Source organism: Gopherus flavomarginatus, chromosome 18 (assembly GCF_025201925.1).
Source record: "Gopherus flavomarginatus isolate rGopFla2 chromosome 18, rGopFla2.mat.asm, whole genome shotgun sequence".
NCBI classification, from domain to species: Eukaryota; Metazoa; Chordata; order Testudines; family Testudinidae; genus Gopherus; species Gopherus flavomarginatus.
In genome coordinates this window covers 4,142,790-4,169,940 of record NC_066634.1, presented here as the reverse complement: position 1 = coordinate 4,169,940, position 27,151 = coordinate 4,142,790, and the positions used below count along the sequence as shown (strand labels likewise).

The 27,151-nt window shown below is 61.1% G+C and overlaps 1 protein-coding gene across 1 annotated transcript; it reads right to left on the bottom strand.

The window, feature by feature from the left end:
• Positions 1-757: 757 nt before the first annotated feature.
• On the bottom strand, positions 758-27,034 carry SLC17A7 (solute carrier family 17 member 7). Its single transcript, XM_050927700.1, has 12 exons — positions 26,301-27,034; positions 10,943-11,195; positions 10,190-10,308; positions 8,680-8,794; positions 8,144-8,231; positions 7,878-7,964; positions 6,470-6,612; positions 5,911-6,060; positions 4,926-5,058; positions 4,344-4,454; positions 3,651-3,778; positions 758-3,205 (listed from the first exon to the last, which is right to left on the bottom strand). Exons 1-12 carry the CDS (start codon positions 26,360-26,362, stop codon positions 2,858-2,860), a joined length of 1,737 nt encoding a protein of 578 aa, XP_050783657.1. The 5' UTR covers positions 26,363-27,034; the 3' UTR covers positions 758-2,857.
• Between the last annotated feature and the right edge of the window lie 117 nt (positions 27,035-27,151).

The window sequence follows — 27,151 nt, the reverse complement described above, 5'->3', positions numbered from 1 at the left end:
GCTAGGCAGGCTGAAGGCCGTATGGGGACGGATGGACAGATGGAGGGGAGTGGGGCTGGACAGAGAGGTATATGGGGTTAGGCAGGCTGAAGGCCGTATGGGGACGGATGGACAGATGGGGGGGCCATGGGGCTGGATGGAGAGGTATATGGGGCTAGGCAGGCTGAAGGCCGTATGGGGACGGATGGACAGATGGGGGCCGTGGGGCTGGACGGAGAGGTATATGGGACTAGGCAGGCTGAAGGCAGTATGGAGATGGATGGACAGATGCGGGGGCCGTGGGGCTGGATGGAGAGATATATGGGGCTCGGCAGGCTGAAGGCCGTATGGGGGCGGATGGACAGATGCGGGGCGTGGGGCTGGACAGAGAGGTATATGGGGCTAGGCAGGCTGAAGGCCATATGGGGGCGGATGGACAGATGCGGGGCATGGGGCTGGATGGAGAGGTCTATGGGGCTAGGCAGGCTGAAGGCCGTATGGGGACGGATGGACAGATGCGGGGCATGGGGCTGGACGGAGAGGTATATGGGGCTAGGCAGGCTGAAGGCCGTATGAGGATGAATGGACAGATGCGGGGCATGGGCCTGGACGGAGAGGTATATGGGGTTAGACAGGCAGAGGGGGTGGCTGGGGATGCATGGACACACGGGGGGGCCGTGGGGCTGGACAGACGGTCAGTGATCCGCCCCCGCCCCCCACTGGCCCCCCGGCGCAGGAAGGAAGCTCTCACAGGCCCAGCCCCGCTCTCGGTCCCGTATATAATTTATATTTATATATTTACACAAGAATTGGTTTATTCCAAATGGGGGGGGAGACATGTACACTCAACACCAGGTGGACCCTGCAATGCCAGAATTGGGGGGAGGGAAGGGGACAGGGAGCTCAGGTCTCCCCCCCACACACTTTTGGGGGTACCCCCCAGCCCACAGCATTGCCACTTGCCTCTAACTGGGAGGAACTGGGCAATGCCAGGGCCAAACCAGCAGGGGGGTGGGTGGGTTAGGATGTTGGGTAGGGCCGGGCCTCACTCCACAGGTGTCTACACGGCTCGAAAGAATGCAAGGGGGGTACTTGAAACTGTCACATGTAAGAGGGGGGCATGAAACCGCCAACTAGAGGGTATTGACTTGTTTGAAGCCCTGGACTAAGAATGTGCTAGGTGGCTTGAAGCCATCAGCTGGATGGGGTTGGGTGGCTTGAAACCGCCAGCTGGCTGGGTTGGGGTGGCCTGAAACTGCCAGCTGGAGGCTGTGGGGTGACTTGAAGCCGCCAGCTGGAGGAAGCAAGGTAATTGGAAAATACCCAGAAGAATTGCGATGCAGCAACCGTGACCCAGCGAGCTAGGACATGCGGGGCGGCCTGGCATCGGTGGCTGGATTGTGTGGGGTGTCCCGAAACTACCAGCTAGAACTGGATCAGGCAGCCTGACTGGATGCCTGCTAGGACATGCGGGGTGGCTTGAAATCGCTGGTTAGAGCTGTACAGGGTAACATGAAACCGTCACATAAAATATGCAGGCTAACTTGAAACTGCCAGCTGGAGTGCACGGGGTGTCTCAAACCCCCCAGCTAGAGCGTGTGAAATGTCTCGAACCCACCACCTGCAGCTTGTGGGGTGTCGAACCTGCCAACTGAGAATACAGGGAGCACCTTGAAACCGTCATCTCGGCCATGGCTGGGAGCTGCCAGGACAGGCAGCTCGGAGAAGGAGCGAGGGGTGGGGGACGTCTCAAAACCGCCAACTGGCTCAGGAGGGGTGGCTCAAAACCGCCATTTGTCATGTCACTTTATAAAGACGCTGTCAGATTGAACCCCGGGGTCAGTCTGGGGCATCCCCCCACACCTCTCCACTGCTCTCCCCCCCATGGATCCCTAGTGCTGCCCCCCAGGCCTGCTGGGGGGGGTAATTTATTATGGGGCATGCGAGAGCCTCAAGGTCAAAGGTCAAACACCATGAACCTCACGGTCAACTTGGGGTCAAAGCTGAGCCTTGAGGTCAAAGGCTTTTTGATCTCAAGGTCAAGTGCTGCCCCCGCAGACGCCAAGGGTCAAAGGTCAAGACCTTCTGACCTCAGGGTCAAAGGTCTACCCTCTGCCCCGCCCTCCCCCCAGACTCCTGTCAATGTGGTCAGGGGGCTTCCCCCCCACCCCTCAAATGGGTCGTACCATTGCCGCAGGCCTGGAGGGCAGGGCAACTTAACCCTAAGTGCCACCCCCTTGCCCTGATGGGTCAGACCAAATGGTGGTGCCCAGAGGGGACAAGATTTGGGCGTGGCTTGTGGAGGGGGGCGAGGAGAGGATTGTACCAATAGGGCGGATCCCAGTGAGCGGGGAGGGGGTTGACTGGGGCTGAAGGGCTTGGGGGTGTGGCCTGACTCAGCTCCACTCCCTCGCCCTCCTGGATGGCACCAATGAAGGGGGCCGTGGCCCATAGGGTGGGGGCTGTGGCCTAACTCAGCCCCGCCCCCCCCATGGTTTATACCAAAGCAGTGGGGGATTTGGGAGTGGCCAAAATAAATCCCACCCCCTGGCTCAGTGGCACTTGGGGCGGATTTGGGTGTGGCCTAACTTAGCTCCACCTCACCTTGCTGGCTTGTACCAATGCAGTGGAGGAAGGGGGGGTGTGCCAAGCTCAGTCCCGTCCCCCTGGACCATACCAACACAGGGGGGGATTGGGGCATGGCCTGCAGAACAGGGGTGTGGCCAAGTGTAGTCCCAACCCCCCTGGACTGTACCAATGTAGTGGGGGAGAACTGGGGTGTGGCCTGAAGAATAGGGGTGTGGCCAAGTGTGGCCCCACCCTCCTGGACTGTACCACCGCAGAGGTGCCTGGGGAGAGGCGGAGATTCGGGGGGTCCCTAGGACAGGTCCCTCTCCCGCGGTGCCCCATACATGTAGGTGTCTTTGCCGGGCTCCTGCACGAACTCCTCCTTCTTGTCCCAGTCGGCCGCCCAGCCCCCGTTGGCGAAGCTGGTGCTCTTGGTGGCCCCGTAGCTGCCCCCTCCCCCGTCACCCGCCCCCCGGGCGGCCTCGTCCTCCTCGTCGGCCAGCTCGTCCTCGTGGATGAAGCCGCATTTCTCGGGGCTGGTCTCCTCCGGCTCGGCCCAGGGCTGCTTCTCGCCCGAGGCGAAGATCCCGTAGAACACGACCCCCCCGTAGTGCACCAGCGAGGCGATGAGGAACACGTACTGCCACTCCTCCCGCGTCTGCGCCCCACCCCCGAGGAATGGGGGGATTGAGGAGGAATTGGGGGGGTTGGGAGCAGGGGGGAGCAGGGCAGAGAGTTGGGGGAGGGGGAGAAGGAAGAGATAAAATAATATTTTATTTCCCTCCTTTTAAACTTTTTGACCTGGATGGGGGGAGAGGGAGGGGGGCAAGATCAGCAACCCCCGACGCTGAGCTGAGTGCCCCCCCCATGAGCACCAGCTTCAACAGCCTCCCCCCAGCCCTGCCAGTGCCCCTCACTCCCGACCCGCAGCCCCTGCCCCCCCCCAGCCCCAGGCACCCCCTAGCCCTGCCGGTGCCCCTCACTCCCGACCCGCAGCCCCTACTTGCCCAGACCTGCCCCCCCTAGCCCTGCCGGTGCCCCTCTCTCCCAACCCGCAGGCCCCGCTAGGCCAGCCCAGCCCTGCCCCCTCAGCCCTGCCGCACCTTGTGCTTGGTCATGGCCCCGACGATGATGGGGCAGACCATGCCCGAGAGGGTGCCCACCCCGTTGGAGATGCCCATGAGGATGCTGGCGTAACGTGGGGCGATGTCCAGGTGATTCACGTTGAACCCTGCAGGGACAGGGGAGCAAAGTCAGTAGGTCAGAGCCCCCTGCCCTGACCCATGGCGCCCCCTGCCCTGCCCCATGCATCCCCTGCCACACCCCCTGGTGCCCCCTGCCACACTCTCTGCCCTGCCCCATGGCTCCTCCTGCCATGCACTTGTCCCCTGCCCTACAGTGTCCCCTGCCACACCCCCACCGCCTGCCCTGCCCTGCAGTGCCCCTAGCCCCTGCCTTGCCACACAGCACCCCCTGCCATGCCACCTGGTGCCCCCATCACACTCTCTGCCCTGCCCCATGGCACCCCCTGCCACGCTCTGTCCCCTGCCCTACAGTGCCCCCTGCCCCACCACCAACCCCTGCCTGCCCCACAACAACCCCTGCCACACTGTGGCCCCACCTCACGGTGCCCACTGCCGCGCCCCCACCCCGTTCTCTGCCCCACGGAGTACCCTACCACCTCCCTACCCCCTGTCCCACAGCACCCCCTGCCACGCTTCCATCCCCTTTCCTGCCCCATGGCACTCCCTGCCATGCCCCCACCCCCTTCCCTGCCCCACACCGCCCCTGCTGACCTGAAATAGCAAAGCCACTGAAGCCCACAGCAAGGACCAGGAACGAGATGGCGACGCCCTTACTGTGGGAATAACCCACTACCAGCAGCAGAGTTGCCTCCATGCCAAAGCCTGGGGGGAGAACGGGGGGGGGCAGAGAGAGGAACTGAGTCACACACACATCCAGCCATGTCGGTGCCCCTCACTCCCGATCCGCAGCCCCCTGCCAGCCCAGCCCTGCCGGTGTCCCTCACTCCTGACTCGCAGCCCCCTGCCAGCTGAGCCCTGGGCTCCCCCCAGCCCTGCCGGTGCCCCTCACTCCTGACTCGCAGCCCCCTGCCAGTCCAGCCCTGGGCACCCCCCAGCTCTGCCGGTGCCCCTCACTCCTGACTCGCAGCCCCCTGCCAGCTGAGCCCTGGGCTCCCCCCAGCCCTGCCGGTGCCCCTCACTCCTGACTCGCAGCCCCCTGCCAGCCAAGCCCTGGGCTCCCCCCAGCTCTGCCGGTGCCCCTCACTCCTGACTCGCAGCCCCCTGCCAGTCCAGCCCTGGGCACCCCCCAGCTCTGCCGGTGCCCCTCACTCCCGACCCGCAGCCCCGTCTCACCTCCGCAGTTCATCATCTTGCGGACGTTGGTGGTGGACATGATCCTTCGGCTGCGCAGGAAATCTGCGATCTGCCCCCCGATGGGGACGATGATGGTCATGACCAGGTGGGGCAGGGCGGAGAGCAGGCCCACCTGGGGGGGACAGGGAGAGGGGAAGTCACCTGCCCTGGCACCCGCGGGGAGCCTCCCCCACCCCCACCCTGCTCTTTCCTGGGTCCCACCCAGCTGAGTCTGGGCCCCAACCAACTCGTTACGCTGATGGGAGGAGGCCGGATTCGACCCCTGGAATTCCCTGCTCAGGGCGGGGGGGCCTGGGTTCTGTCCCAGCTCTGGGGTCTAGTGGTTAGACTGGGGGAGGAGGCTGGGCACCCGGAAGCCTGGGTCCTGTCCCAGCTTGGGAAGGGCAGCATGGGGGCTGGGCGCCTGGATGCCTGGGTTCTGTCCCAGGTCTGGGGTCTAGTGGTTAGAGTGGGGGAGGGGGCTGGGCGCCCGGAAGCCTGGGTTCTGTCCCAGCTTGGGGAGGACAGCGCGGGGGCTGGGCAACCGGATGCCTGGGTCCTGTCCTGGTTCAGGGAGGGCAGGATGGGGCTGGGTATCCGGATGCCTGGGTCCTGTCCCGGCCTGGGGAGGGCAGCATGGGGGCTGGGCATCTGGATGCCTGGGTTCTGTCCCAGCTTGGGGAGGGCAGTGCGGGGGCTGGGTGCCTGGATTTGGGGAGGGCAGCGTGGGGGCTGGATGCCTGGACTCCTGGGTTCTGTCCTGGGGAGGGCAGCGTGGGGGCTGGATGCCTGGACTCCTGGGTTCTGTCCTGGGGAGGGCAGCGGGGTGGGGTGGGTGCTGGGGGCCCGGACTCCTGGGTTCTGTCCTGTGGAAGGCAGCGGGGTGGGGTGGGTGCTGGGGGCCCGGACTCCTGGGTTCTGTCCTGGGGAGGGCAGCGGGGTGGAGTGGGTGCCGGGGGCCTGGACCACTGGGCTGGGCCGGTACCTTGCTGATCTCAAAGCCGAAGACCTCCTCGAAGTAGGCCGGCTGGCTGATGAGCAGCAGGTAGAAGGTCCAGCTGCGGCAGAAGTTGGCGACGATGATGGCGTAGACGGGCATGGAGGTGAAGAACTTGCGCCAGGGGGCTTTGAATTTCTGCCAGGGGAAAGGTGAGATAGCCAGGCTGCGAGCTTCCCCACAGCAGTGCCCCCAGGCCAGAGCGTCCCAAGGCTGCGAGCTTCCCCACAGCAGTGCCCCCAGGCTAGGACATCCCAGCGCTGCGAGCTTCCCCACAGCAGTGCCCCCAGGCCAGAGCGTCCTGATGCTGTGAGCTTCCCCACAGCAATGCCCCCAAGCTAGGGCATCCCAGTGCTGCAAGCTTCCCCACAGCAGTGCCCCCAGCCCAGGGCATCCCGGTGCTGCGAGCTTCCTCACAGCAGTGCCCCCAGGCCAGAGCGTCCTGATGCTACGAGCTTCCCCACAGCAGTGCCCCCAGCCCAGGGCATCCCGGTGCTGTGAGCTTCCCCACAGCAGTGCCCCCAGCCCGCCTGCCGTGTGGTCTCACCACCAGCGGGTTCATGAGGCTGGCGCTCTCCCCGATGCTCTCTTCGATGTAGCGGCGCTCCTCCTGCGTGATGGTGGGGTGCTGAGCTGGGCTTTCATAGGAAACCAGCAACCAGAACATGTACCAGAAGATCCCAAAGCTGCCTGTCGAGGGAGGCAGGAGCAGTCACGGTGGGGGCGGGGGGACAGCCAGCTGGGAGAGCCCCCCCTGCCTCTGTATGGGGATAGGGCAGGAGGGGGCCATGGGTGTGAGGGGGGAGGCTGGACGCTGGGGCAGATGGGCCCGTGGGTGTGAGGGAGAAGGCTGGACGCCGGGGCAGATGGGCCGTGGGTGGGTGGAGGGAGGCTGGACGCCGGGGCAGATGGGCCCATGGGTGGGTGGTGGGAGGCTGGACGCTGGGGCAGATGGGCTTGTGGGTAGGTTGGGGGAGGCTGGACACTGGGGTTGATGGGTCCGTGGGTGTGAGGGAGAAGGCTGGACACTGGGGTTGATGGATCCGTGGGTGTGAGGGAGAAGGCTGGACGCTGGGGCAGATGGGCCATGGGTGGGTGGAGGGAGGCTGGACGCCGGGGCAGATGGGCCCATGGGTGGGTGGTGGGAGGCTGGACGCTGGGGCAGATGGGCTTGTGGGTAGGTTGGGGGAGGCTGGACACTGGGGTTGATGGGTCCGTGGGTGTGAGGGAGAAGGCTGGGGGCCGGGACAGATGGGCTTGTGGGTGGGTGGAGGGAGGCTGGACGCCGGGGCAGATGGGCCTGTGGGTGGGTGTGGGGAGGCTGGATGCCGGGACAGATGGGTCTGTGGGTGTGAGGGAGAAGGCTGGACACCGAGGCAGATGGGCCCGTGGGTGGGTGGGGGGAGGCTGGACGCCGGGGAAGATGGGCCCGTGGGCGGGTGGGGGGAGGCTGGATGCCGGGGAAGATGGGCCCGTGGGCGGGTGGGGGGAGGCTGGATGCCGGGGCAGATGGGTCTGTGGGTGGGTGGAGGGAGGCTGGATGCTGGGATTGATGGGTCAGTGGGTGTGAGGGAGAAGGCTGGACTCTGGGGCAGATGGGCCCGTGGGCGGGTGGGGGGAGGCTGGACACTGGGGCAGATGGGCCCGTGGGTGGGTGGGGGGAGGCTGGATGCCGGGGAAGATGGGCCCGTGGGTGGGTGGGGGGAGGCTGGATGCCGGGGCAGATGGGTTTGTGGGTGGGTGGAGGGAGGCTGGATGCTGGGATTGATGGGTCAGTGGGTGTGAGGGAGAAGGCTGGACTCTGGGGCAGATGGGCCCGTGGGCGGGTGGGGGGAGGCTGGACACTGGGGCAGATGGGCCCGTGGGTGGGTGGGGGGAGGCTGGATGCCGGGGAAGATGGGCCCGTGGGCGGGTGGGGGGAGGCTGGATGCCGGGGCAGATGGGTCTGACCTTACCATAGACGTAGAAGACCGAAGTCCACCCCGAGTACTGGACCAGGACCCCGGCCAGCGGCATGGCCACCACTGCACCCGCGTAGGAGCCTGCGGGAGGTTGTGGCCCACGTTAGCCAAAGCCCCACGGAGTGAACCAAACAAACCTCACTCCCCCCCAAACCAGGGAGAGAACCCAGGCGTCCGGGCTGCCCGCCCCCCCCCGCTCTAACCACTAGACCCCCACTGCCCTCCCAGGCGTCCGTGCTCGGTGGGGGAGGGTCCCTTACCGCAGAAGGCCGTGGTGGCCAGGCGGCTGCGCTCCAGAGGGGGGGCCCACTTGCTCCAGATCCCGTGGCAGGCCGGGTACGTCACCCCCTGGGACAGACGGACAGACAGATGTTAGGGCTCGGGGGGCGTGGCCAGCTACCAGGCTCCGCCCTTTCACTAGCACCCGCCCGTCCGCACTGAGAAGCCCCCTCCATTAGGAAGGAGACGAGGCTAGCACATCAGGCCACGCCCCATACGTGTTGCCCACCTCCCAATAGGCAAAGAAGGCGTGGCTAGATGGAGCCCCGCCCCCTACGAGCAGCTCCACCCCTCTCAACAGGTTGCCCTCTCTCACCCAGACTAGGAATGGGCGTGGCCAGAAAAGCAAGCCCCACCCTCTTACCCCACCTCCATGTGGGGAAGGGGTGTGGCCAACATATCAAGCCCCTCCCCTAATCCTTCCCTCCCAAGCCTCCCCCATGGGGATGGGGGCGTGGCCAGGAAGGCAAGCCCCACCCCCTCCCCCTCAGTCCCCCCCACCCCAGGGGATACTCACCTCCACCAGCCCCTGCAGGATGCGGACGAAGATGACGCAGCCGTAGTGAACCCGGGCGGCCGACGGGATCAGCATGTTCAGCGTCGAGGTGGCCACAATGGCAAAGCCAAACACCCTGCGGGGGAGGGAGAGGGTCAGGGCAGGGCGCTTGTGCAATCGCACCCACGCAGCTCACTGTTGTGCAGCAGGGCGACTGCTCGCTGCATGCTAGTGTGTCGCACGCTTGGTCACTCGTGTTTGCCCACTCACTAGTGCATTGTACATTCACTGCTCACTGTTGTCTTTGCTTCCCACTAGTGCATTGCATGCTTGCTGCTTCCGGTTGTGTTTGCATGCTCACTGGTGCAAGGTGCACTGTTGTGTTTGCATGGTTGCTCCTCAGCAGTCTTGCACGCTTGCTGCTTGTGACTGCACGCTCGCTGCTCACTGTGTTTGCATATTTGCAGTTCACTACAGTGTTTGCATGCTCACGGAGTGCTAGTGTATTTATGTGCTTGCTGGTGCATTCAAATACTGCACCTTAGTGCATTGCACACTCACTGCTCACTATAGTAATTGCACTCTCGAGGGTCACTATTGTGTTTGCATGCTCAGTGCTCACTACTACACTAAACGCTTGTTGCACACTATTGTGTTTGTATACGTGCAACTTGATCTTATGTTCAACTGGATCTTAGGTTCACTGCTCAAAAGAGTATCACATGTTGGCTGCTCACTATTGTGTTTCCACACACATTGTCCACTAGTGCACTGGATGGTTGCCACTCGTGCTTTGAATGCTCACTGCTCCTATTGGGTTTGCATGCAGTGTATTGCATGCTCACTGATCACGAGTGTTTGCATGCTTGCTGCTCACTAGCGCATTGTGCTAACACTAGTGAAACACTATTGTGTTGGCACAATCGCTGCTGTTTTCTATTTATGCCACTGCTGGTCATGGCTGGAGCAGCATTGTTCCTGATCATAACAGCTGTTCACTAGTGCATTTTGCCTACCTCACACCGTCGCACCACTAATGCCTCTGAGGTGGGACGCAGGGGCTGGGTATCCGGAGACCTCTCTAGGGTACGCCATAGGGGCTGGGTATCTGGGGACCCCACAACCAGCACTGGGACCTGGCCCCTGTGGGGTGCGGCATGGGGGCTGGGTGCACGGGGACCCCTCGCCTGCTGCTAGGATGGGGGCTGGGTAACGGCAGGCTGCAGCACAGTGGGACAGGAAGTGGCATCTCTCCCAGGAGATTTCGGGAACCAGCTGAGGATTAGCCCATTTGGAAAGGGGCCAGGCCCTGACAGGGCGGAAAAGAGCCAGGGGAGATTTAACGAGATTGAGATTTTGTACTTGATCTGAAACATCTCCCTGCCCCCCACCCCTGCAGCCCAGCCCCCCTTGCTGAACCCCCGTCCCACTGCCTGCAGCCCAGCGCCCCCTGTGGAGCCCACCGCCCCGCTGCCCAGCACCCCCTAATACCGCCCTGGGGCAATGGGGCTGGCTGTGTCTCTCTTCTAACCTATTGGCAGCAAATTTCTGGGCGATGAAGCCACCAGGGATTTGCGTGACGATGTAGCCCCAAAAGAAGGAGCCGTGAATCATCCCGACCGTTTCGGGGTCCCAGGTGAACTGGGCTTTCTGTGGAGGAAAAGAAACAGAGGAAAGGCCCCGCACCTCATTTCCTACCCCCTGAGCCAGCCAGTCCCCGCCCTGAAGCTGGGTGAGAGCCGGCACCCCCTAGAGGGGACAGGCCCGTGCCCCATTCTCTGCCCCACTGAGCCAGCCAGTCCCCGCCCTGAGGCTGGGTGGGAGCCAGTGTCCCCTAGAGGGGACAGGCCCCTGCCCCATTCCCTGCCCCTCTGAGCCAGCCAGTCCCTGCCCTGAGGCTGGGTGGGAGCCAGTGCCCCCTAGAGGGGACAGGCCCCTGCCCCATTCCCTACCCCACTGAGCCAGCCAGTCCCTGCCCTGGGGCCGGATGGGAGCCGGCGCCCCCTAGAAGAGAGAAGCCCCATGCCTCATTCCCCACCCCCCTGAGCCAGCCAGTCCCTGCCCTGGGGCCCGATGGGAGCCGGCGCCCCCTAGAAGAGAGAAGCCCCATACCCCATTCCCCACCCCGCTGAGCCAGCCAGTCCCTGCCCTGGGGCCCGATGGGAGCTGGCGCCCCCTGGAGGGGACAGACCCTGGGCCCCATTCCCTGCCCCACTGAGCCAGCCAGTCCCTGCCCTGGGGCCAGGTGGGAGCCAGCGCCCCCTAGAGGAGACAGGCCGCTCACCTCCACCACCACCTTGTCGCCCCGGTACACCGTATTGTTGTTCACCATGCTGACGATGGCCACGCCCAGGTTGCAGCGGATCCCGAAGCTGATGCAGAATCCGAAGCCGCAGAGCATGGCGATGATGTACCGGCGCGGGAGGCCGAAGCAGGTGCAGTCCACGACCGGCTGGTGCTTCTCCAACACCTCCACTGCACGCCCCTCCTGCGTCAGCTCGATCGTCTCCCCGCCTGGCTGGCGCCGCTCCAGCAGCCTGGCCCAGGGACAGGGATAGATAGATAGATAGATAGATAGATAGATAGATAGATGGGGGGCGACGGAGATAGATAGATAGATAGATAGATAGATAGATAGATGGGGGGTGATGGGGATAGATAGATAGATAGATAGATAGATAGATAGATAGATAGATGGGGGGTGACGGGGATAGATAGATAGATGGATGGGGGGTGACGGGGATAGATAGATAGGTAGACAGATAGATAGATAGATAGATGGGGGGTGACGGGGATAGATAGATAGATAGATGGATGGGGAGTGACTGGGATAGATAGATAGGTAGATAGATAGATAGATAGATGGGGGTGACGGGGATAGATAGATAGATAGATGGATGGGGGGTGACGGGGATAGATAGGTAGACAGATGGGGGTGACAGGGATAGATTGATAGATAGGGGTGACGGGGATAGATAGATAGATAGATGGGGGTGACGGGAATAGATAGATAGATAGATAGATAGATAGATAGATAGATAGATAGATAGATAGATAGATGGATGGGGGGTGACGGGGATAGATAGATAGGTAGATAGATGGGGGTGACAGGGATAGATAGATAGATAGATAGATAGATAGATGGGGGTGACGGGGATAGATAGATAGATAGATGGGGGTGACGGGGATAGATAGATAGATAGATGGGGGGTGACGGGGATAGATGGATAGATAGATAGATAGATGGGGGGTGACGGGGATAGATAGATAGGGCGGATGGGGGTGGATGGGGATGGATGGGCATGGACCGGGTGGGTAGGTAGGTCGATTCCCCTCCACCCCCTGCAGGACAGGCCCCCTAGTGCTGCCCTGGGGACTCGGGGCTGGCCCCCCCGCTGGCCTTGCTCAGCACACAGAGCTGCCGGGTCACAATGCAGGTGGCTGTGTTAGCAGATCACAAGGACGGTTTTAAATATCCCTGGCTGAGCTCCCCCGCCCGGCGCCCGGCCCCAGCTGAACTGACCTTCCCCAGTGCCCTCAGCTCCTCTGGTGCCAGCTTTCCCCACAGCTTCCTGCCGGGGCCCCCTGGGGCAGGGTGCCTGGGGGCTGGGTATATAGGGACCCCTCACTTGGCACCAGGGTGCAGCCCCTCTGGGGTGGGGCATGGGGCCCAGGTATACGGGGACCCCCCTGGGACAGGGACAGGGTATATGGGGACCACTCACCCAGCGCTGGGACGCAGCCCCTCTGCGGTGGGGCCCGGAGCCCAGGTATACGGGGACCCCCCTGGGGCAGGGCATGGGGGCTGGGTATATGGGGACCCCCCTGGGACAGGGACTAGGTATACAGGGACCCGTCGCCCAGCACTGGGGTGCAATTGCCACAATGCATCCATCTCCCCCAACCCCTCCCACCAGCCTATTTCCAGGGTTTGCTCCTAGTTAACAGATGTTGAAGCCTTCAGGTTTTTGTTTCTCTTCAGCTGGTAAAATGCCCGGCCCTGCCTCCATTGCAAACAGGAGTGACTCCAGATTGACCCCAGGGGAGCTGAGATCAGCACCCGGCCCTGTGTCCATTGCAAACAGGAGTGACTCCGGATTGACCCCAGGGGAGCTGAGATCAGCACCCGGCCCTGCCTCCATTGCAAACAGGAGTGACTCTGGATTGACCCCAGGGGAGCTGAGAGCACAACTTGGCCCTGCCCCCCTTGCAAACAGGAGTGACTCCGCATTGACCCTGGGTGATAAGAGAGCAGGACCAGCCTATAATTTCTGGGCCTGGCGCCATCCCCCCTACCCCCCCTGCTGCCTCCGAGCCCCACCCTCATTCCTTCTCCTCTACCTTCATCCCAACACTCACCCCCCCTCGCTTCCCCACCCCAGTCCCCTCCTCCCCCGCATCCCCTTCTCCCCCTCTCCCCCCCTTCCCTCCCCGCCTGGTGTTAAGAGGCAGCTGCTAATTCTTGCACCGTTTCACGCCGCATCTTCTTAGCACCAGCAGCTCCGCAAGAGCCGGTGAGAGAAACGGACCCTGCCGCCCCCCCGCTGCCCCCCGCTGCCATCCCAGCCCGCTGTGTTGGGGGGGCGGGGGGGGAGTTGGCGCCGGTGCCGATTCCACGTGGCGAGCGCTGGGCGCAGCGGGACCATATGGAAACGGCGCTAAACCCCCGCGCTGGGCTCCCGGCCAAGCTGCCGCATCCGCTTCTACGTGCACCGGCCTGGAGCCCCCCCGCCCCCCAGCACAAGCTGCTCCAGCCCCCGCCCCCCAGCCTGACGTGTGAGAGCAGAACCGCCCCGAGTGTGTGTGTGGGGGGGGGGGCGGAGTGTCTACCGCCCCCTGCAGGCGAGGCCGGGCCCTGCGTTGTGTGTGTGTGTAAGTGTGTGTCCCTGGCGCCCCTTGCAAGAGGGGGCAGGCCCTGCGGTGTGTGGGGGGGGCCCCTGCTGGAGGGGCCGGGCCCTGCGCTCTGTGTGTGTGTGTGTGTGTGTGTGTGTGTGTGTGTGTGTGTCCCCCTGGCACCCCCTGCTGGAGGGGCCAGGCCCTGCGGTGTGTGTGTGTGTGTGTGTGTGTGTGTGTGTGTGTGTGTGTGTGTCCCTGGCGCCCTCTGCTGGAGGGGCCAGGCCCTGCGGGGTGTGTGTGTGTCCCTGGCGCCCCTTGCAAGAGGGGGCAGGCCCTGCGGTGTGGGGGGGGCGCCCCCTGCTGGAGGGGCCGGGCCCTGCGCTCTGTGTGTGTGTGTGTGTCCCTGGTGCCCCCTGCTGGAGGGGCCCGGCCCTGCGCTCTGTGTGTGTCCCCCTGGTGCCCCCTGCTGGAGGGGCCGGGCCCTGCACTGGGTGTGTCCCTGGCGCTCTTTGCTGGAGGGGCCAGGCCCTGCGCTGTGTGTGTGTCCTTGGTGCCCCCTGCTGGAGGGGCCGGGCCCTGCGCTCTATGTGTGTGTGTGTGTGTGTGTGTGTGTGTGTGTGTCTCTGGTGCCCCCTGCTGGAGGGGCCCGGCCCTGCGCTCTGTGTGTGTCCTTGGTGCCCCCTGCTGGAGGGGCCGGGCCCTGCGCTCTATGTGTGTGTGTGTGTGTGTGTGTGTGTGTGTGTGTCTCTGGTGCCCCCTGGTGGAGGGGCCGGGCCCTGCGCTCTGTGTGTGTCCCCCTGACCCCCTGGTGGAGGGGCCGGGCCCTGTGGGGTGTGTGTGTGTGTGTGTGTGTGTCTCCCTGGCGCCCCCTGCTGGAGGGGCCGGGCCCTGTGCTGTGTGTGTCTCTGGCGCCCCCTGCTGGAGGGGCCTGGCCATGCGCTGTGTGTGCTGGGGGGGGGATGAATCCTGCTCTGAGGGGGGGTGGGAGGCGATATTGAGGAGCGGGGACCCCTGGCCCAGGTCTCAAGATCCAGCTGGGGGTGGCAGGGGGTCCTGGGCAGGGCCGGCTTTAGGAAGTGCAGGGCCCAATTCGAACAGTTTCGCTGGGGCCCCGGCAGGGATGACTTAAAAAAAAAACACGTGGGGCTTGTACTCACCGGGCGGTGCTCCGAGTCTTCGACGGCACTTCGGCGGCGGGTCCTTCACTCGCTCCAGGTCGTCATCGGCACTGAAGGACCCGCCGCCGAAGTGACACCGAAGACCCGGAGTGAGCGAGGAACCCATCGCCGAAGTGCCGCTGAAGACCCAGAGCACCGCCAGGTGAGTAAAAATTAAAAAGGCGCCTCTAGCCAGGGAAGGGATTCTCACTGGGCACGGGGCCCTCTTAGGCACGGGGCCTGATTCAGGGGGATTGGTGGAATAGATCTAAAGCCAGCCCTGGTCCTGGGTTAGTGTGTGGGGCCATATCTGTGCGAGTCCCTCCTATGGGGATGACCCCCCCAGCCCCTCACCCCACCGGATGACAGGTGTATCCATCTACTCTCCCTCTGAGCTCCCCCTCCCTTACTGTATGGGGCTGGGGGTGACCCTCGCTGCAGGGGAATTAGCCACCGGGCACCTGGCTAAATCCAGCCGCATAAGGTGACCGGGGAGGGTGGGGAGCATCCGCCCCCCATGGGGCACAACTGGGGCAGGAATGTGCCGGGAGGGGGGAGATTCATGGATGCAGCTTAAGAAGGAGAAGGTTGGGGACGACCAGCATGAGGGAATTTGCTAACGAAGGCATCTTTAATCTGGCAAAGGTCTAACGCGGAAGCTGGACTGATTCAGCCTGCAGCCAAGGTGCAAATGTTTAACCACCGGGAGAATTAACCACTGGCTGGGCTGGATCCTCCGCCGGCACTCGGTAAATCCAGCCGGTTTCTGAACCAATCTGCTCCAGCTGAAGCAGGAATTAACGCCAGCCGGTCAGGTTAGCGGAGGCTAGTCTACGAACAATGTGGCCCCCTAGGAAAGAGCCTCCCCTCCCTGCAAATCTCGGCTAAACCAAGGGGGGGTCAGAGGTCGATGACCGTCGTAATAATTTAAGGTTTGTACCTTCAAAGTTGCAGAGAAAAGCTTGAAAACCGGCCAAGTCAAAGCAGCGCCTGGGCGTTAGTTGGAAAATCTCGGGCATTTCAAAGCCAAGCTCCGGAGGTTGTTTGGTTCTTTGAAGACTCAGGGCCCAAAACCAGAGAGAGAGAAAACAGGCTGCTCCCATGGCAGCAAGACGCAGCTCAGACTGCTGTACTCTGGGGGGGTGCTTGGCAGGCGGCCTAACCACCCGCTTGGGAAGACCCAGGGGCCCCCTTACCATGTAAATACACCCCGGTTCTCTGCTCTTGGGAAACACAGACATGCCCTGCTTGTACGCCACTGCACAGCCTGTTCTCCATGCCCATTGCTGTGCCCACGTCAGGCCTGGCTGCCCATCGCTAGTGTGTCAGATACAAGCTGCCAGTCTCCGTCACTCCCCGCCCTGCACCCGACTGCCCCCCACGCAGGGCAGGTGCCCCCATGAGCACTGGCACAGCCAACTCATTATCTGCCTTTGGCTCCCTCCTCAGGCTTGTCCCAGCTGGGATGCCGTGCGGCCAGGCGCTGGAGGTCTCCCGTGCTGCCCCCCATAGTGTCTGGGTCCTGCCCTGGGTTCCCCTGTCCGTCTGTCTCCAGCCAGCGTCTCTCGTCTGGCACTTGTGGCTCTTCAGGGCAGGGGCCGGCTTTTAGTTCAGGGTCTGTGCAGCTGTGGGGCCCTGGGCCGTCTCTGGGGCACCTGGGTGCTACCGTAATACACCTAATAATGCACAGCACCTGGCACCAAGGGTGCCTGGCCCATATCTGGAGCTCCTGGGCATACCATAATACACGTAATACTGTGCAGCGTCTGGCATCATAGGGGCCTGGGCCGTGTCGGGGGCTCCTGGATGCTACCATAATGCACCTAATAGCAATGCAAATTCACAGCACCCCTAGCACAATGCATGACTGGAGCGCCTAGGCACTACAGTAATACACCTAATAATGCGCAGTGCCTTGCATCATGGGGGTGCTGCTCCATGACCAGGTCTCCTAGGTGCTACCATAATACAGATAATAGATCTGCATGCACATCCGCACACCTCACAATCAAGTGGAACGAAAGCCAGGCCCGATAGAGCTCAGCCATCAGATTACGATGCTACCTCCTCGCACTCAGTCCAGAGATCCACACACTAGGCCTCAAAATCAAACCCAAAGCCGACCAGGAGCTAATTCAGGGCAGTGCTACAGAACCCAGGAGTCCTGGCTCCCAGCCCACGCCTGCTCTAACCCACTGGTGTAGAACTGAGAAATGAAATTGTTTTTAATTGTTCACTTTATTAATGTAACTTCTGTTCACCATTCACTACACTCGCCTACATTGTAACTTCTGTTCACTGTTTGCCATATTGGAATTCAAACCCCATTTTAAAACGCTCACTCCATTTTGTAAAAGCCTCCTCCAACCTTCATTTGTGCAAACCCTGCTGTAATCTTATTAGTTTCGTTTAGATGTGTGACTGAGGTATGTATGGATGACGGAATCAACCTCCAGCCCCAGCCTGTCCTGATGAAATAAAGTTCAAACCCCACCAGCTGAAGAGGCAGACAAGAGCCTAACAAAGTAAGAAGTGTCCACCCTAAAAAGAAAAGGTACAATAGAAGGAAGATCAAAGCCAGGTCCCAGGCTGAAAGTCAGGCCTGCAATTGACGGGTGATCAATCACCAAACCCAGAGGCAGTGACACAGCAAGACCTATAGACTCTGGATTCAAACTAAAGGCTACAAGAAGGATGGGTGAGATGGGAGACCTTGGAGGGTAACATTCTGCTGCCAACATGGAAGGACATCGGTGCAGGCCCAACAGAGACCCAGCTCGTCCTTGTGCCCGGCTTTCCTGGCCAGTTACCACCACAAGCTACGAACCCAAGCTGCAAAATCAAGCCATCAACTCAAGCGATCTTCAGGACTGGTAACTATGCAGCAGCTGCAGAACATCTGATGGATGTGTGTGTGTGTGAATGTGTGTGTGTGTATGTATAGGTATTAGGTATAATGTGTGTCTGTGTGTGTGTGTGTAGGTATTAGGTATAATGTGTGTGTGTGTGTGTGTGTGTGTGTGTGTGTATATAGGTATTAGGTATAATGTGTGTGTATAAGAATTAAGATATTAGTTATTGGTCATAAATCAAATTATCATAATAAATGTGGCATCTTTGTCTTGCCCCCTGAAAAGATCCTGTGTAGTTTTGTCTGTACAACACTGGACCCCACTCCCCTTCCAGAACTGGGGAGAGAACCCAGGCGTCCTGGCTCCCAGGTCTTCTGAAGCGAAGGAAAAGCTGGGTGTGCAGCTGGCCGCATTCATCACAAAGGCCAGGCTTGTCCGAGCGTTGCAGGGGCATCCGCCCTGGGAAATTTCCAGTGACGCTGGGCTGTTTTATCCGAACAGATCTGCCTCGGTTTGGGCGTGCAGCACGTCGGGGCTGTCCGACGGCCGGGGCTAGCACAGCGGCAGACTGGAGAAGCTGGAGCGGGTCCGGAGAAGAGCTGACGGGGGATGGGGGGAAAGGTTTGCGAAACCCACCTTCAAGTGAACAACTCCCGGCGCTTGAGCCACGTAGCTGGGCAAAGAGACACCGCAGGGGCGACTCGATTCCTGGCGTTTCAAAACGGCCCTTGGCCGGTCGGTCCAATGATTAATTCCCGGCCCTGAGGAAAATGGGCACCCGATTTCCAGCCATTTGGGGTGTGACAGACTTTTGCCTGCTAGTGCCCACGAGGCTCCCACTTCTGCTCTACGCAGAGGACGGGGCAGGATCAGCGAGGAAGCGTGGCAAAGCCAGCGCGGGCAGCGTGGAGTTGGAGAACTGTGACAAAGCAGGAACGTTCTTAATGTTTTCTCTAAATACTGTGTGGGTGCCTCAGTTTCCCCTTTGCCTTTCTTAAGTATCTAGGTGGTGGGATAAGGGGGGGTGATTGTTGCAGAGCGCTAGAGGGCAGGGGTGTGCAGGGGTCTGCACAGAGAATGGCCGACACCCTGTCCCCTGGCCTGGACACCTCCTCTGCAAAGGTGCCAACTGAAGGTGCTGGAGAACAAAGTGATCAGGTGACCACCTGGCCCTGGAAAGAGACAAAGGCCAGAGGAGGGGCTGGAGGGGGCTTCAGGCTGGGGAAATGGAGGGAGGCCCAGATGGGGGGTCTGGGCTCCCCATCTCCGCAGAAGTCTCTGACTGAGGGGTCCTGTTTCCTGTACCTACAAGCTCTGTTTTGGGCTGTTCCTGTCGGCTAATAAACCTTCTGTTACCGGCCGGCTGAGAGTCCCGGTGAACCACAGGAAGTGGGGGGTGCAGGGCCCGGACTCCCCCACACTCTGTGACAAGAACACAGCGGGGACACAAACCGAAGCAAACAAGCCGATTTAGAGCCGGAGCCTGACGAATTGAACCGCAATGAAACCGACCCATCGGGGGGGAACAGAAGCCTCCCGAAAGCCGATAAAAAGGCAACGAAATCATTGGAATTGGCCAGGACACAACAGCACCAAAGCCACTCGATTTGATCCGAATTTATCAGAATAAAAAGGAAAATCAGAGAAAAAAAATTCCCAATCCCAAGAGACCCAAAGCAATCGAAGCCCCCCAGAATGGATTTCAGGAACGGTGAGCCGCCAAATTCAAGCAAATAATCTGATGGTGGCGAAGTCAGCTTAAATCGTGCGAAAGTGCCCACGTGGCATCAGAAATGAATTCACTGCAATTAAGCAGCATGCAGATAAGAAACCGGGACAACTGTAATGAATGAAAATCAACAGGGAGGGGAACAACTGAAATTAAGCCACCTACCCAAATAAAATCATCTAACTGAGGAGCTTAATTGTAGCCAATGATGCTAATTAATTAAATAATCCTCGTGCTGCGAACGAAGGGAATAAACCCCCGAAATTGGCTGTAAACGCAAAGCCAAATGCAACCCTAAGCAACCAGAATCCAACAAAAACAACCGAATGCTATAAAAACCCCAAACCCAGAAGGCAGTTGTGCTCAACTGAAAATAAAAATCTGCACTACATAGATAGATAGATATTGATATAGCTATATTAAAAACATACAGAGAAAATTCAATGCACACAAAACAGACACTCAAATTCAAATTAAATAGCACAAAACTCCTCTGCTCCACAGCCAGGACCAGAACCCAGGAGTCCTGGCTCCCAGCCCCCCCTTGCTCTAACCACTAGACCCCACTCCCCTCCCAAAGCTGGGCATTGAACCCAGGAGTCCTGGCTCCCAGCCCCCACTACTCTAAAGACAATTTAAACCCTTCAGTCCAATTATAAGAATTCTCTAGGCTGGAAGGAAAATGCAGCTGAAATCAGGGCCAGTTCCTTGCTCAGGGCTTTGGGCGGGTCAAGGGATTCCCAGAGTCCTGAGACTTAAACACGGTGCTGGAAGGAAAAAAAATTCTACGGAGCCAACTTCAGCACCATGAAATATAGATGAGGCAGGATGCAGCTATTGCTAGAAAAGGCCTGAATTATTCAGTACGCCCTGGATGGGCTGGTTGGAAGGAAGCCGGGCCTCTCCCTGCCTTGGTGAAAGTCCCTGGAGTGAGTGGAAAGGTTGCACATGTCCCGGCTCCCAGCTCTCCCAGCTCTAACCACTGGACACCACTCCCCTCCCAGACCTGGGGAGAGAACCCAGGAGTCCTGGCTCCCAGCCCCTTTTCCAGGAGGAGCCACCCCAGACATGGCTGGCCATTGTGGGTAGTTTTTACGGCCTGGGGTGTTAATAGTTTAACCCACAAGGCAGGTTTTCAAGTTCCCCCCGGAGACGATTCATTTGAATTTACCTGGGTCAGCTACCCTACTCCCATCCTGGCGTCTGGGCACCTCACACCACCTATTTACCCCCCACAGGGGACAGGTTATTATCTCATGGTGCGGGGGGGGGGGGGGGGGGGGAAGAGGCTAAGTGATCGAACCAGGGTCACCCAGGGAGTCTGTGGCAGGGTACAGGCACGAAACAGGTTTGTCATCTCCTAGGCTGGGTCCTAATCACTGGGCCGTCCTGCCCTGGGTCAAGGGAAATAGCAATCTAGGGGAGCAACATTGTCTCCCCCACACATACTCGGGGGTCAGGTGGAACAAACCAGGAACTCCTTGAAAACCTCCATTCCCCCTCCCCCAGCTCCCTGGGTGCCCTGCTTCCCTCTCAGATATTCCCTACAATCCCCCCAATTGTCCCCCATGCCAGGGGCTGTATGCGCCCTCCCATTCCCACTACTTCCCATACCCAGGTTTCCCAGTGTGCTCCCTTGTGCCAGGGTAGCTGTGTGTGCCCCCTTACAATGGCTTTAGGGATTGTGTTTTTAAGTTTTCTCCCCAACTGGGAGGTCTAAAACAATTACCTTTTTTTTTAAAAAAAAAAATAAAAGGAAGCTGACATTTTCACAAAATCCCAGGACTCCGGCAGCTGGGGATTTGGGAAGAAACAGAGACTGGCGCTAGACACCGAGGCGATGTCAAAACCACTGGCGTGCCTCTTGCTGCATCTTTGGGTGCCTAAATCTCTTGGGAAATGTGGGCCCAATTTCTCTCTCTCTCTCTCTCTCTCACACACACACACACACACACACACACACACACACACACACACACACAGAGCAAGCAGGACTCATCCGCTCAAGCAAGGGGAGGCCAGGACACAGGCGCATGCACAGGAGCCGGCCTTGGCACACGACAAGAAGCAACTTAACGTTGGGAGCCGGGCGGGAGGATTAGCCCTGGCCCAGCTGTCTACTTCACAGCAGTGAAGGGAAAAATATCGAACGGCCTTTTGACTTTGCACTGGCCTCCCGTGACCCTGAAAGGTGTCGGCTGCTGGCAAATGACCCAACGCCTTATGCACAAATCTTGTGTGGGTATGAAACAGAGAGGGGGTGGTGTGGATGGGGATAGATCGATACATCGATAGATAGAGGGGGTGCACGGGGATGGATAAATAGACAAGAGGTGGCTGGGGATAGATAGATAGATAGATGGGGGGTGGATGGGGATGGATAGATAGATAGGTGGATGGGGATAGATAGATAGATAGAGGGGGGAGCTGGAGAGAGAGATAGAGAGATAGATAGCGGAGGGGAGGATGGGGATAAATGGCCAGACAGCGGATGGATGTTTTGTTACCCCCAGTCACTGGACGCACTCCTGTCCCCAGGGAGATTTCATTCGAGTCTAAAGCAGGTAGAGGAAAGGCCCCTCGTTAAGGGTGCGAAGTCAATGATGCCATAACTCAGGAGGGCCGTGCAACCTTATCTGAGCCCCCCGGTACACGTGCTCCCGAGCCAGCCCGGCTCCGGGGGTGACTCGGCCAGGCCCGTGCCGGCTTTGCTGCCGACGCCAGGAGGCGGGCGGGCCGTGCGGTGGGGCGCTGGAGGAAGGGACAGGAGCCGTGGGGAGCCTCTGTCCCGGAGCTCCTGGGTGAGGCCAGGCAGAGCCTCTCGAGCGAGGGCTTCCAGGTGCCCGCCGTGTTGGGAGCGCACAGCACACGGAGGCCCTACATCCCGCCAAGCGGCTCCTCCGGCCCGGCGTGGATCATGGGGCTCGGCCCCTCGCCCGGCGGGGGGAGAAAGGAATCCACACGTGGGACGCTGCCAGGTCCCGGAGGAAAGCCCGGAAGGGATCAAACTCTGAGCAGCCAGCAGGGGTTAGCGTGAACCGCGTGCCGGGAACAAGGCGCGAGGGCCGAAGAGGAAAGCAAAGGTCAAGCAATGAGCCCAAAACTCGGCACAGAAGAGCCGCCCTGCCCCATGCCCCGGCCCTGCCCGGCGTTGAAAGAAGCAGGTGCGGCCGGCGTTAAGGACAGTCTGGAAAGGCCGACGCAAAAGGGGACCCGAATTAAGGACGCTGAAGCACCTTCAAAGCGGCATTTCTGGAGCACCTGACTTGCTGCCCTTGGGCCTGGTCTTTTAACGTCCGTTTCATCCGCGCGCCGAGGGAACAGATACGCGCCCAGATCTGCGCCCCCCGGCCCGTCGTAGCTACACAAAGATCTGGCTTGAGCTGTCACAGCCGGAGTTTATTGTGTGTGTGGGGATCTCTATTATCCAGGCAGGCCCATCAGAGAGAGACACGGACACGCACCCGTGGGTGAAAGTGGCCATACAGAAATGGGTGTTGAAAAGCTAGAGATACATCTATGCAAATAGATTTTATTTTGTCCCTGTTAATGATTTTATACATAGAACTGATGAACCGTCTAGACCAGGAGTTTTCAAACTTTGTTTCTGGCCACCCAGTTGAAGAAAATTGTTGATGCCTGTGACCGGACGGAGCTGGGGATGAGGGGGTTGGGGTGTGGGAGGGGGGTCAGGGCTCTGGGCTGGGGGTGCAGGCTCTGGGGTGGGGCCGGAAATGAGGGGTTTGGGGTGCAGGAGGGGGTCCAGGTTGGGGGGATCAGGGCTGGGGCAGGGGTGCAAGAGGGAGTCAGGACTCTGGGCTGAGGGTGCAGGCTGCGGGGTGGGGCTGGGCGGGAATGAGGGGTTTGGGGTGCAGGAGGGGGCTCTGGGTTAGGGGGGCTCAGGACTGGGGCACGAGAGGGAGTCAGGACTCTGGGGTGGGGCTGAGGGGCTTGGGGTGCATGGTGGTGCAGGCTCTGGGGTGGGGCTGGGGATGAGGGGCTTGGGGTGCAGGAGAGGGCCCTGGGTTGGGGGGCTCAGGGCTGGGGCAGGGGTGTGGGAGGGAGTCAGGACTCTGGGCTGGGGGTGCAGGCTGCGGGGTGGGGCTGGGTGGGACTGAGGGGTTTGGGGTGCAGGAGGGGGCCCTGGGTTGGGGGGCTCAGGGCTGGGGCAGGGGTGTGGGAGGGAGTCCGGACTCTGGACTGGGGGTGCAGGCTGCGGGGTGGGGCTGGGGATGAGGGGTTTGGGGTGCAGGAGAGGGCTCTGGGTTGGGGGGCTCAGGGCTGGGGCAGGGGTGTGGGAGGGAGTCAGGACTCTGGGCTGGGGGTGCAGGCTGCGGGGTGGGGCTGGGGATGAGGGGCTTGGGGTGCAGGAGGGGGCTCTGGGTTGGGGGGCTCAGGGCTGGGGCGCGGGAGGGAGTCCGGACTCTGGGCTGGGGGTGCAGGCTGCGGGGTGGGGCTGGGCAGGACTGAGGGGCTTGGGGTGCAGGAGAGGGCTCTGGGTTGGGGGGCTCAGGGCTGGGGCAGGGGTGTGGGACGGAGTCAGGACTCTGGGCTGGGGGTGGGGATGAGGGGCTTGGGGTGCAGGAGAGGGCTCCGGGTTGGGGGGGACTCAGGGCTGGGGCAGGGGATTGGGGTGCGCGGTTACCTCAGGCGGCTCCCGGTCGGTGGCACAGCAGGGATGCTAAGGGAGGCTTCCTGCCGCCCTCTCCTGGCACCGGGGACCACGCTGTGCCCCAGAACCGGCCAGCAGCAGGTCCGGCTCCTGTGCCCCGGAAACCGGCCAATGAGAGTGTGGAGCCGGCGCTCGGGGCGGGGGCAGCACGTGGAGCCCTGTAGCCCCCTGCCTAGGAGCCGGACATGCTGCTGGCCACTTCGGGGGCGAGCGCGGTGCCAGAACAGGTCGGGACCAGCCTGCCTGAGCCGGGCAGCGCCGCCAACAGGACTTTTAACGGCCCGGTCAGCGATTTTAACCAGAGCCCCCACATCCCACTGGTCTCGATAATACTTAGCCCTGCTGTGAGCGCAGGGGACCGGGCTCGATGACCCCTCGTGGTCCCTGTCAGTCCTCCCATTCTAGATGCAATATACAGACACACACCTGGGAACGTCTCCATAGATACATGGGTGCGTATATATTTACGCGCGTCTATTGCATCGTTTTTATTCCGTGTGTACGTATATTGTGTGTGTGCACGTATATATTCCACACCCACCCATGCACTTCGAGTGTTTTATCTACATACAGGCAGACATCTGTGCATTTGTGCAAAAGTTTGTGTAGCTAGATGCGTATGATCGATCATGCCATCGGTGGGTGTACATTTTATCATGTGTAACACACTCACAAGTTCACAGATGGGATGATTACATAACCTACCCCCGTTTGATTCGATATCGAAGTGCCTATCTATACTAGACACACAGAAATGTTTCTGACACACACAGAGGCCTCCGCTCTAATCCTGCCTGCTCTGCGCAGCTCCTGGCCGGAGCCCCTGGCGCGGGGTTTCTCGTTCGCTGTCTAAATAAATCGTGCGGACTCCGTTTATAAACCTGGTGCATATTTCATGAGGTTTGGCTCTGGCGGGACCCACTCTTCGCTGGAATCCGGGCCAGTTACGTAAGGGCACCGGGGTCCCGCTTCACGCCAGGGCTGGGGTTTGGTTTGCTTGCTCGGCGGTTTGTGAACAACACAATGTCCCGGCTCGGCATCGATCGGCCTCCGCCTCACTTCCCCTGGGTGCGGCAGCGCCGGCCACGGACCAGACATGAGGTCCGTGGGGCAGGAATTCATGGCTTACGTTCAACCTCGTTCAACCCCCCAGCACACCCCTGCATGGCACAGCCCCCTCCCCCCAAGAGATACCCACGTGCACACGCTCGTGCGCCAACCCGCGCACAGCGCAGGGCCCGTCCCCTCCAGCAGGGGGCAGCAGGGACCCACACCAGGCCCCAGCCCAGCCCCACTCCCGCTACTCCATGACCTGCAATATTCCTCTCGAATTTTTTGAATTTCCACCTCCCCGCCCCCACATGCAGGGCGACCCCAACATTTTGTGATCCCCGCCACACTCATCGCAACCCCCCCAGATCTCCCAGCCCAATGGGCCTTCCCCCCCCCATTCCCCTCCCCACTCCTGGCCAGACCCACAGAAGGGTTCAAACTGACTCAAGGGAGTGGGGTGGGGAAAAATGCACCGAGCTGCAGAAGGCCACAGCGGGGGGATTAGAGAGGGCCGGGGGAGCGGGGGGGGGGGGATGAATGGATGAAGGTTATAAATAGAAAGCAAATATCCCTCCATCACATCCACCCCAGGAAGGGCTGATGGGGCGGGAGACGCTTCCCAAGGCAGATCTGGGGTGCAGCCCCGAGCGAATTGCCAGCCCCTGCACCCCACCCGAAAGAGTTGTGTATTGGGGGTGGGGGAGTCCCTGGCATCTGGCCCTGGGCATCAAGGCAGGAGTTGGAAAGGGAGGGGAGTGTGTGTGGCGAAAGCAGATGGAGAGTGGGAGTGTGTGTGTGGAAGGGGGCAGTGTGTGTATGGGGGTGCGGTGGGGGAGCGTAGGTTAAGTGTGGGGGGCTGAGCGATGGGGTAAATCTAGGGGGCAGTGGGGTGGGGCTGAATCCAGGGTTCGAGGGGAGGACATGGTGTGGGGAGGGGCTGAGGGAGAAGAGGTAGATCTGGGGGGCAGGGGGCTGAGATAGAGGGGGTGAATGTGGGGGAGCAGGGGCTGAGGGAGGGGGTGGATCAGGGGGGCAGAGGGTGAACATGGAGAGCAGGGCAGCTGACGGAGAGGGGTGAATCTTGGGGACGGGTTGAGGGAGAGGGGATAGATTTGGGGGGCAGGGGCCTGAGGGAGGGGGCAGATCTAGGGGACAGGCAGGCCAAGACTCAGGGGGTCGGCGCTCGTAACCCAGCCCAGGTCAAGCTGTGACCCACCACCTGCTGGCCACCGTCTCCCTGCAGCCCGCCAGGGCCCAATCCCAGCAAAGCAGGTACCGGGGCCCCGATCCTGCCCCCACAGGGGCCCCGATCCTGCCCCCACTCCCCCTTCCCCACTCCTCACCTGTGCACCTGGCCCAGCGTCTTCCCGGCGAACTTCTGGAACTGCTCCTTGTTGAACTGCATGGCGGCGAGCGGGACCGGGCCGGCTCACAGCACCATGTTCCAGCTCCAGCACCGGGGGGGGATCTGTCCCTCTCGCCTTCCTCCCTGTTTCCTTCCTCCTTTTCTCTTCTCTCTCCGTCTCTTCGCCTGCTTCCTTCTCTCTCCTTCTCTCCACTTCTCTCCCTCGCTTCTCTCTCCTCCTTTCTCTCGCTCTCTCTTTCCTGCCCTTCACTGGCTCCCGAGGGCAGCAGGAGCTCTCAGACGCCGGCTGCCCAGGACCGATCTGTCCCAGCCCCAGCCGCTCCCCCCCCCCGCCCGCCCCACACCGAGCCTCCCGCGTCACTGGCTCTCAATCCAGGCGATCCTGCGTGGGACGCTGCCGCCGGCTATGCCCCAAACTCCCCCCCCCCCGCCCCCAGGCTCCAGCAGGCCAGCCCCGAGGCCACGGGGAGGGGCCGGGAGCAGCACCAGGGACAGCTCCGAGGTGGAGCGGGTTCCTCCGGAGAGGAGCCCGTGGGGGCTGGGAGCCAGGACTCCTGGGTTCTTTCCAGGACTCTAAACCTCTGTAGCCCATCCCCTTCTCAGAGCCGGGGAGAGAACCCAGGAGTCCTGGCTCCCAGCCCCCCAGCTCTAACCACTAGACCCCACTCCCCTTCCCAGAGCCGGGGAGAGAACCCAGGAGTCCTGGCTCCCAGTCCCCCAGCTCTAACCACTAGACCCCACTCCCCTTCCCAGAGCCAGGGAGAGAACCCAGGAGTCCCGGCTCCCAGTCCCCTGCTCTAACCACTAGACCTCACTCCCCTCCTAGAG